Genomic DNA, 11,546 nt, shown 5'->3' with positions numbered 1-11,546 from the left:
GATGGTTGTCCTTCTGGAAGTTTCTCCCACTGGTGGACTCAATCAAGTTGTAGAAACATCTCAAGGATGATCAATTGAAACAGGATGCACCTGAGCTACATTTTGAATCTAAGAGCAAATGGTCTGAATACTTATGTAAATAAGGTTTCTGTTTTTTCTTTTTAATAAATTCGCAAACATTTCTACAAACCTGTTTTCGCTTTGTCATTATGGGGTAATGTGTGTAGATTGATGAGGAAAAATGTTTCTTTAATCAATTTTAGAATAAGCCTGTAATGTAACAAAGTCTGGAAAAATTCAAGGCTTCTGAATATTTTCCCGAATGCACTGTATGAGGGAGGCAGGGAGAGAAAGAGAGAGAAAGAGAGAAAAAGAGAGACAGAAACCTCAATTCGCATCAATCCTGTAGTCTTACCAACTTCACTTCTTCAAGCACAGAGTTGTGTGTGAATGTGTCGACATTTTACTCAACGATTCAACCATTAGGAACATGTTCTAAGAAGTGGTTAAAAACGGCACACTACATGTCACTGAGTGGCAATTCTAATGAGCGCTGAAACACTAGGCAGGTTCTATGAACATTTGTGTTTGTGGGTTTGCCTTGTTATTGTGTGCATATGTGGGGAGTGGGTGTATGACTGTATAACAGGCATATCGTTTTTCCATTCCACCCTGGCAACACATTCTCACATTTACACCGCAACCTCAAAACGGAAGGCAAGTCAATATCAATTTACAGTTAAAACAAGGCAGAATGCTTTGATCACGCCAGTTAAATTGAATCCTTTGAGCCTGATGTACAAAGAGCTGCTCATGCATATATAAAGATAACAATAGTTAGCACCATCACCAACACCAAGTCAAACCATTTGAAATATGCTATTCAATTTGCTTTTCACAGATCTCACTTTCTGGTCATTTCTTCTGTGTTTACCAGGAAGGTGAAACAGGTGAAACTCTGTCTACTGTGTTGTTTTACTAACAGCAGGATCATTCTTAGAGCTGTGGTTATTAGAGTTGTGAGGAGAGATGAGAAAGAGGGTGACTGGCAGAGGCAGAGAGAGAAACAGAGAGAGAAACAGAGAGAGAAACAGAGAGAGAAACAGAGAGAGAAACAGAGAGAGCGACACAGAGAGAAAGAAACAGAGCTGAGAGGGAGAGAAAGAAAGAGAGAGAGAGAGAGAGAGAGAAATAGAAGTGTATAGGTAGAGAGAGAGAGAGAGAGAGAGAGAGGCAGAGAGAGAAACAGAGAGAGAAACAGAGAGAGAAACAGAGAGAGAGAAACAGAGAGAGAAACAGAGAGAGAAACAGAGAGAGAAACAGAGAAAGCGACACGGAGAGAAAGAAACAGAGCTGAGAGGGAGAGAAAGAAAGAGAGAGAAAGAGAGAAATAGAAGTGTATAGGTAGAGGTTATACTGTATGTCACCTGACTCCCTCATTGAGGATGTAGAGGTCATTCTCTCCCAGGTCTTTCCTCTGGAACACAGCTATCACCGCATTGTGGATGCTGCAGGAACACACACACACACACACACACACACACACACACACACACACACACACACACACACACACACACACACACACACACACCCCACGGGGGACAGTGTTAGAGTACAGCAGGGGAGAAAGGAGCTGCAGCAAACAAACAAACAAACAAACAAACAAACAAACAAACAAACAATACAATAGAGAGGTGATCAGAACATACAGTCTAATTATCAATCACACAGTACATTCACATCCCCACAGCCATCCATCCATCCATCCCCACAGCCATCCATCCATCCCCACAGCCATCCATCCATCCCCACAGCCATCAATCTATCCATCCATCCCCACAGCCATCCATCCATCCCCATAGCCATCCATCCAGCCATCCCTCCATCCATCCCCACAGCCATCCATCCATCCATCCATCTAGCCATCCATCCATCCCCACATCCATCCATCCATCCCCACAGCCATCCATCCATCCCCACAGCCATCCTTCCATCCATCCCCACAGCCATCCATCCATCCCCATCAATCCATCCATCCATCCAGCCATCCATCCCCACAGCCATCCAGCCATCCATCCAGCCAGCCATCCATCCCCACAGCCATCCATCCATCCATCTAGCCAGCCATCCATCCATCCAGCCATCCACACAGCCATCCATCATCCATCCATCCACACAGCCAGCCATCCATCCATCCATCTAGCTATCCATCCATCCAGCCATCTATCCATCCAGCCATCTATCCATCCACACAGCCAGTCATCTATCTATCCATCCAGCCATCTGTCAATCCATCCAGCCATCCACTCATCCAGCCATCTATCCATCCACACATCCAGCCATCTATCCATCTATCCATCTATCCATCTATCCATCCATCCATCCATCTGTCCATCCATCCATCCTTCAATCTAGCGTTCGCTACCCTTAGTCAATGCTCATGTATTCATTAACCACAGCATCATAACCATTAACTCAATACTGTCTAGTGATGGTGCTGGGGGTTGACACATAATGACATTAAATGAACTAACATTTCCATAACCTCAATTAGCCCATGAGTTGACCTGCTAGAGTGTTAGTTCATCTCAGGCTAGGGACGCCCTGGGCTAGTCATATCAAGTTCAGTAATGATTCACCCTTTAACTACATGGGAGCTAGCTATAATAATGATCAGACTGAATCACTCATAATGTCAACTATTGTATAGATCTGATGCTGGAACGTCCAGCTAACTCAGAGTCCATCATCTTCACGTATTTTCCGTACTACAGCACCATTGTTGATGTGTTTTGAGTAAAAATAAACACTTATCCTTTCGTTGACCGCTGTTTTTATAAAAGGTGAAAAATACAAGCGAAGGGCTGTCATAAATATTGCACAAGCCACTTCTGAAGTAAACTACACTTCTTATTCCTACACTGTAGTGTTCCGTACACGTGCTGTAAATGTTCTGTAAACATGATGTAAATGTTCTGTAAACATGATGTAAATGTGCTGTAAATGTTCTGTAAACATGATGTAAATGTGCTGTAAATGTTCTGTAAACATGATGTAAATGTGCTGTAAATGTTCTGTAAACATGATGTAAATGTGCTGTAAATGTTCTGTAAACATGATGTAAATGTGCTGTAAATGTTCTGTAAACATGATGTAAATGTGCTGTAGTGCTGTAAATGTTCTGTAAACATGATGTAAATGTGCTGTAAATGTTCTGTAAACATGATGTAAATGTGCTGTAAATGTTCTGTAAACATGATGTAAATGTGCTGTAAATGTTCTGTAAACATGATGTAAATGTGCTGTAAATGTTCTGTAAACATTATGTAAATGTGCTGTAAATGTACTGTAAACATGATGTAAATGTGCTGTAAATGTTCTGTAAACATGATGTAAATGTGCTGTAAATGTTCTGTAAACATGATGTAAATGTGCTGTAAATGTTCTGTAAACATGATGTAAATGTGCTGTAAATGTACTGTAAACATGATGTAAATGTGCTGTAAATGTTCTGTAAACATGATGTAAATGTGCTGTAAATGTTCTGTAAACATGATGTAAATGTGCTGTAAATGTTCTGTAAACATGATGTAAATGTGCTTTAAATGTTCTGTAAACGTGCTGTAAATGTGCTGTAAATGTACTGTAAACGTGATGTAAATGTACTGTAAACGTGATGTAAATGTGCTTTAAATGTTCTGTAAACGTGCTGTAAATGTACTGTAAATATACTGTAAACGTGATGTAAATGTGCTTTAAATGTTCTCTAAACGTGCTGTAAATGTGTTGTAAATATACTGTAAACGTGCTGTAAATGTGTCGTAAATATACTGTAAATGTACTGTAAACGTGTCTTAAATGTACTGTAAATGTACTGTAAACGTGCTGTAAATGTCGTAAATGTACTGTAAACGTGCTGTAAATGTGCTTTAAATGTTCTGTAAATGTGCTTTAAATGTTCTGTAAACATGATGTAAATGTTCTGTAAATGTACTGTAAATGTTCTGTTAACGTGATGTAAATGTGCTTTAAATGTTCTGTAAATGTGCTTTAAATGTTCTGTAAATGTACTGTAAATGTACTGTAAATGTGCTGTAAATGTGCTGTAAATGTACTGTAAATGTGCTGTAAATGTGCTGTAAATGTGCTGTAAACGTGCTGTAAACGTGCTGTAAATGTACTGTAAATGTGCTGTAAATGTACTGTAAATGTACTGTTAACGTGATGTAAATGTACTGGAAACGTGCTGTAAATGTACTGTAAACGTGCTAGTATATATGACGTGACTAGTAGAAGTCTTGTTAGTTATTCAGAGTTCTCTGCTCAGTTATATTTAGGTCATCACGTAGCACACTGATCCCAGGTCTGCAACACAGTCTGTAAGTCACTGAGGAATGAATGACCTTTCTGATTTGGGAAGTTGCTTTATGAGACTAGGAATAGTGATGGCAGTAATGCTTATAGTAATGCTTATTCAGTGTGACATTCTCAAGGAAATCCCAGAGAGAGACGTGTAGATCTCAGAGTACAGGACAGGGACATAGACAGAGCTGTGTAGATCTCAGAGTACAGGACAGGGACTTAGAGCTGTGTAGATCTCAGAGTACAGGACAGGGACATAGAGCTGTGTAGATCTCAGAGTACAAGACAGGGACATAGACAGAGCTGTGTAGATCTCAGAGTACAGGACAGGGACATAGAGCTGTGTAGATCTCAGAGTACAGGACAGGGACATAGACAGAGCTGTGTAGATCTCAGAGTACAGGACAGGGACATAGACAGAGCTGTGTAGATCTCAGAGTACAGGACAGGGACATAGACAGAGCTGTGTAGATCTCAGAGTACAGGACAGGGACATAGACAGAGCTGTGTAGATCTCAGAGTACAGGACAGGGACATAGACTGAGCTGTGTAGATCTCAGAGTACAGGACAGGGTCATAGAGCTGTGTAGATCTCAGAGTACAGGACAGGGACATAGACAGAGCTGTGTAGATCTCAGAGTACAGGACAGGGACATAGACAGAGCTGTGTAGATCTCAGAGTACAGGACAGGGACATAGACAGAGCTGTGTAGATCTCAGAGTACAGGACAGGGACATAGACAGAGCTGTGTAGATCTCAGAGTACAGGACAGGGACATAGACAGAGCTGTGTAGATCTCAGAGTACAGGACAGGGACATAGACAGAGCTGTGTAGATCTCAGAGTACAGGACAGGGACATAGACAGAGCTGTGTAGATCTCAGAGTACAGGACAGGGACATAGAGCTGTGTAGATCTCAGAGTACAGGACAGGGACATAGACTGAGCCGACTGACTGACAAACAACCACATCTCTGGCCTTTCTAACGGTCAGTGGAGTTTCACAACAAGGAAGGAGCAAGTACAGTACCTCCTGTTCACTGACTGACACAAAGCAGGGTGAGACACACACACACACACACACACACACACACACACACACACACACACACACAGAGTGTAGACAACAGTACCTGTTCCAGGTGGCGTTAGCCCCAGCTTTTCTCTGCTGTGTCCCTCTCTCCTCCAAGGCTGCCTTGTCACTCTTCCCCAGGTCACTGAGGCTGGGGGAACTCATCAACTTCAACCTATGGAGAGTCCTCATGGTCAGAACACAACTCAAGACACACAGAGAGAGAGAGAGAGCTCAGTGCTCTCAGGCTCAGGCTACAGGAAGAACTATGCTCACAGAGATAGAGAGAGAGGAAGAGAGAGGGAGAGGAAGAGCGATAAGGCAGGGGGAAGAGAGAGAGAGAAGTTTCACGCAATAGAGAGAGAGAGAGAAAAAGAGAGAAAGGCGTCCCTCCCGCAAGATGCAGTATACCCCCCCCCCCTCCTTACATCTCTCTCTCCTCCTTTCTCTCTCTCTCTCTCTCTCTCACTCTCTGCACTGCTCTTCAGGCAGGGAGGCAGTCTGTCTCTGATTAGCAGGGAGGCAGTCTGTCTCTGATTGGCAGGGAGTTGCCGTGTGACCCTGCTGGTTATTATAGTGTTTTGTAGACAAACCAACTCCTCTCTCCTGCTGCTGTGCAGTGAATATCCCTTCTGTTTCTCTCTCCTGCTGCTGTGCAGTGAATATCCCTTCTGTTCCTCTCTCCTGCTGCTGTGCAGTGAATATCCCTTCTGTTTCTCTCTCCTGCTGCTGTGCAGTGAAAATCCCTTCTGTTTCTCTCTCCTGCTGCTGTGCAGTGAAAATCCCTTCTGTTTCTCTCTCCAGCTGCTGTGCAGTGAATATCCCTTCTGTTTCTCTCTCCTGCTGCTGTGCAGTGAAAATCCCTTCTGTTTCTCTCTCCTGCTGCTGTGCAGTGAATATCCCTTCTGTTTCTCTCTCCTGCTGCTGTGCAGTGAATATCCCTTCTGTTTCTCTCTCCTGCTGCTGTGCAGTGAAAATCCCTTCTGTTTCTCTCTCCTGCTGCTGTGCAGTGAAAATCCCTTCTGTTTCTCTCTCCTGCTGCTGTGCAGTGAATATCCCTTCTGTTTCTCTCTCCTGCTGCTGTGCAGTGAATATCCCTTCTGTTTCTCTCTCCTGCTGCTGTGCAGTGAATATCCCTTCTCTGTTTCTGTTACTCTCTCTTTCTCAATCTCCATACATATAAAGTAAGTACATATAGACATGTTGTAATCACACACACACACACACACACACACACACACACACACACACACACACACACACACACACACACACACACACACACACACACACACACACACTCTCTCTCAAAGCACCTCTGTGTTAGAGAGGTCCTCCTCTCACTGCCCTGTTCCTCTGTGTTAGAGAGGTCCTCCTCTCACTGCCCTGTTCCTCTGTGTTAGAGAGGTCCTCCTCTCACTGCCCTGTTCCTCTGTGTTAGAGAGGTCTCCTCCTCTCACTGCCCTGTTCCTCTGTGTTAGAGAGGTCCTCCTCTCACTGCCCTGTTCCTCTGTGTTAGAGAGGTCCTCCTCTCACTGCCCTGTTCCTCTGTGTTAGAGAGGTCTCCTCCTCTCACTGCCCTGTTCCTCTGTGTTAGAGAGGTCTCCTCCTCTCACTGCCCTGTTCCTCTGTGTTAGAGAGGTCTCCTCCTCTCACTGCCCTGTTCCTCTGTGTTAGAGAGGTCTCCTCCTCTCACTGCCCTGTTCCTCTGTGTTAGAGAGGTCCTCCTCTCACTGCCCTGTTCCTCTGTGTTAGAGAGGTCTCCTCCTCTCACTGCCCTGTTCCTCTGTGTTAGAGAGGTCCTCCTCTCACTGCCCTGTTCCTCTGTGTTAGAGAGGTCTCCTCCTCTCACTGCCCTGTTCCTCTGTGTTAGAGAGGTCCTCCTCTCACTGCCCTGTTCCTCTGTGTTAGAGAGGTCTCCTCCTCTCACTGCCCTGTTCCTCTGTGTTAGAGAGGTCCTCCTCCTCTCACTGCCCTGTTCCTCTGTGTTAGAGAGGTCTCCTCCTCTCACTGCCCTGTTCCTCTGTGTTAGAGAGGTCCTCCTCTCACTGCCCTGTTCCTCTGTGTTAGAGAGATCTCCTCCTCTCACTGCCCTGTTCCTCTGTGTTAGAGAGGTCCTCCTCCTCTCACTGCCCTGTTCCTCTGTGTTAGAGAGATCTCCTCCTCTCACTGCCCTGTTCCTCTGTGTTAGAGAGGTCCTCCTCTCACTGCCCTGTTCCTCTGTGTTAGAGAGATCTCCTCCTCTCACTGCCCTGTTCCTCTGTGTTAGAGAGGTCCTCCTCCTCTCACTGCCCTGTTCCTCTGTGTTAGAGAGCTCATAGCCCCGTTGTCCCCCGTCAGTTCAGGTGAATGTTGAGGACTAACTTATTTTACCAGCATCTCCTCCACTGCTGGTGTCTCTGCTACTCCGGAGAGGAACAGATAGTCACGCAACCCTGTGTGTGTGTGTGTGTGTGTGTGTGTGTGTGTGTGTGTGTGTGTGTGTGTGTGTGTGTGTGGACGTGTTTAACTATACTTGTGGGGACCAGAAGTCCTCACAAGAATACTAAACAAACAAAAATTGGACCAACTGGAGACATTTTGTTGGTCCCCACAAGATCAAATGCTATTTCTAGAGGGTTTAGGGTTAAGGTTAGAATTAGGTCTAGGGTTAGGAGCTAGGTTTAGTTTTAGGGTTAGGTTAGCAGCTAGGGTTAGGAGCTAGGGTTAGGTTTAGGGTTAAGGTTAGGTTTTAGGTTAGGGTAAGGAAAATAGGATTTTGAATGGTACTGAATTATATGTCACCACAAGGTTAACTACGTAAGACTGTGTGTGTGTGTGTGTGTGTGTGTGTGTGTGTGTGTGTGTGTGTGTGTGTGTGTGTGTGTGTGTGTGTGTGTGTGTGTGTGTGTGTGTGTGTGTGTGTATATCTATGTCAGTCTCATAAGAGCGGACAGAACCAAATCATAGCCCCCACACTGGAGTTGGTCTGGTCAGGGAAGAGGGAAGGAGTGCTTTCACACCCCGACAGGCAGGAACAATGACTACAACCACAAATGGAGAAGCAAGACTTCTCAGCCCAGAGTGGGATGTCTGTACACTACTGACCAACTACTGAGTGGCTGACTAACACGGTGATACTCATACTGAGAATGAACTGATGTCACGGAGATTTAAAGTCACTCAAAAGCCTACAGTCATAAACTCATCAATCAACAGACCACATGACTGTGTAAATGTAACAGGAACAACTAGAACACATAATCACTATAAACAGTACTTACTCCACTAAATAGATTGGTACATAGTATCCCCACTCCATGATGCAGCATTGATGTAGGACAGAGGTGAAGACAAACTACAGTCATCCAGACAGGACGGGGTTAAGTTTCACACTCCTCCCTCCCCTCCTCCCCTCTCTCCTCCTCCCCTCCTCCTCCTCCCTCCCCTCCTCCTCTACTTCCTCCTCCTCTCTCCCCTCCTCCTCCTCTCTCCCCTCCTCCTCTCCTCTCACCCTCCTCTCCTCCTCCCCTCCTCCTCTCCTCTCCTCCTCCTCTACTTCCTCCTCCCCTACTTCCTCCTCCCCTCTCCCCTCCTCTCTCCCCTCCTCCTCTCCCCTCCTCCTCTCCTCTCCTCCTCCTCCACTTCCTCCTCCCCTCTCCCCTCCTCCTCTCCTCTCCCCTCCTCCCTCCCCTCCTCCTCTCCTCTCCCCTCCTCCTCTCCTCTCCCCTCCTCCTCCCCTCTCCCCTCCTCCTCTCCTCTCCCCTCCTCCCTCCCCTCCTCCTCTCCCCTCCTCCCTCCCCTCCTCCTCTCCTCTCTCCCCTCCTCCTCTCCTCTCTCCCCTCCTCCTCCTCTACTTCCTCCTCCCCTCCTCCTCCCCTCCTCCCTCCCCTCCTCCTCTCCTCTCCTCCCTCCCCTCCTCCTCTCCTCTCCTCCCTCCCCTCCTCCTCTCCTCTCTCCCCTCCTCCTCTCCCCTCTCCCCTCCTCCTCCTCTACTTCCTCCTCCCCTCTCCCCCTCCTCTACTTCCTCCTCCCCTCTCCCCTCCTCCTCTCCCCTCCTCCTCTCCTCCCTCCTCCAGACTGCACCAGCCAAACTAAGCCCTGTGAGGGCCAGTGAGTACCAGCTAATGATATACAAAGGATCTATTCAGCCCAGCCTGACGAAGGGGGGACGTTTTAAAGGTGACAAACATATTTACTCTCCCTCTGTGTTCAGGAGAAGAGTGTGTGTGTATGTGTGTGTGTGTGTGTGTGTCTTGTTTTGTTTGAGCCACAAGCTCAATACATTACCTTAACTACACAGCAGCATATTTCACTACTCTCCTCTATTAAAACCCACACTGCAGCTTAAAGAGAGAATGATATAGATAGAGAGGGAGAGAGATAGATAGACATACTGTAGAATGTTTCAGGGTCTATAGACAACATACTGTAGAACGTTTCAGGGTCTATAGACAACATACTGTAGAACGTTTCAGGATCTATAGACAACATACTGTAGAATGTTTCAGGGTCTATAGACAACATACTGTAGAACGTTTCAGGGTCTATAGACAACATACTGTAGAATGTTTCAGGGTCTATAGACAACATACTGTAGAACGTTTCAGGGTCTATAGACAACATACTGTAGAATGTTTCAGGGTCTATAGACAACATACTGTAGAACGTTTCAGGGTCTATAGACAACATACTGTAGAACGTTTCAGGGTCTATAGACAACATACTGTAGAATGTTTCAGGGTCTATAGACAACATACTGTAGAACGTTTCAGGGTCTATAGACAACATACTGTAGAACGTTTCAGGGTCTATAGACAACATACTGTAGAATGTTTCAGGGTCTATAGACAACATACTGTAGAACGTTTCAGGGTCTATAGACAACATACTGTAGAACGTTTCAGGGTCTATAGACAACATACTGTAGAACGTTTCAGGGTCTATAGACAACATACTGTAGAACGTTTCAGGGTCTATAGACAATGTCATGACTGTCCTGATCAGGTCAGGGTACAGGAGACCACCACCCTACAGATTATCTCCCAAACCCCCAACAGAGGAGGAGAGATCTAGGGGTCTGAAGATGTGGGGGTTTTATGACACCTCATGCCCATAATACAGAGAAATTCCTTTGTCCTAACAATGGAGAACTGGCCTCAGAACATTAAACATGCAATAAAGGGACTTTGGAACAATGGTTTCCGTCAGCCACAATGGTGGTTATGACGAAAAGTGGAATATTAAAATGTATGTAACTTTTGTATTTGTTTTTAAAGGTTAAGAGATGATGTTATTATGAAAACATTGTACCTTTAAGAGTTTTCCCAGTATATGCCTGATGTTTATACATTGTACGCTGTTTGGAAAATATCCAAATCAAACAGAATGTTTTGATAAAGATGAAATGTGAAGTTAGTGTCTAAAATCGGATTTTTAGCCAAATCTAAGCCTTGCCCCCTTTACTTGGTCCGCCCAGAGAATTGCCCTAAAGGCTGTTACACCCACTTCTGACCCGAGGGTATAAGACAGGAGAGTGAAGAATTAACATAGAAGACTATTGACCCCAAGCTGCAGCTAAGGTCTAACAAAGTCGACGAACCCCAAAACGAAACACAAGGTTGAAGACAAAGAAATATTTTTCTACACGAGCTACGGACGAGTAGCTGTGTCTAAGCGGGTGAATTCAAGCCGAACCACCCAGCCTCCACTCTCCATTGAATCGTGGTATCGACACCATTTGAGCCGAAGCTGTGAGCTCTGAGCTACAGAGCTGTCTGTCCTCAGAAGACCCCTTTCCGATCAAGGGTGAGGATCAGACCACTTAGCCAAGAAGGACACTGACATCGTGAGGACAACCAGAGAGTTGCGCCGGAGAACTGCGTCATTTAGAAGCCTAAACGACCCACGCGGAGCTTCCCACCTGAGAACTCCAACACGTAATTACATCATTATATTCTGACCCATAAGAGCGGCAGTTCGGGGCAAGGCTAGTTAAATAAGCATGGCTGACAAATGAACCCAAATGTATATTTCTCTCGTGTACTTCCTTTATTTCTCTCTTTAAAATCCCCATTTTGGGTAACAAGCGCCATAGTGTGTTGGCCCGTTATACTAAGTCCTAATCAAT

General features: G+C 45.4%; 1 protein-coding gene across 9 annotated transcripts in view; it reads right to left on the bottom strand.

Moving 5' to 3' along the window:
- The window catches only part of LOC115188450 (proline-rich protein 5), a 68,907-nt gene that overhangs the window by 38,454 nt on the left and 18,907 nt on the right, over nt 1-11,546 (bottom strand). For 5 of the 9 annotated variants that reach the window (XM_029747319.1, XM_029747320.1, XM_029747317.1 and 2 more), the window contains 2 exons: nt 5,499-5,612; nt 1,428-1,508 (listed from right to left, as the gene is read on the bottom strand). In XM_029747319.1, coding sequence (XP_029603179.1) covers nt 1,428-1,508; nt 5,499-5,602 — 185 coding nt within the window. In that variant the 5' untranslated portion in view covers nt 5,603-5,612. Of the gene's footprint in view, nt 1-1,427; nt 1,509-5,498; nt 5,613-5,865; nt 6,735-8,700; nt 8,772-11,546 lie in introns of those variants that run through there. The other 4 variants (XR_003876417.1, XR_003876418.1, XM_029747315.1 and 1 more) reach the window with 2 other exon arrangements.

Source organism: Salmo trutta, unplaced genomic scaffold (assembly GCF_901001165.1).
Source record: "Salmo trutta unplaced genomic scaffold, fSalTru1.1, whole genome shotgun sequence".
Classification (NCBI taxonomy): Eukaryota; Metazoa; Chordata; class Actinopteri; order Salmoniformes; family Salmonidae; genus Salmo; species Salmo trutta.
The sequence above is the reverse complement of the archived record's forward strand: the minus strand, read 5'-3'. Positions and strand labels throughout refer to the sequence as shown.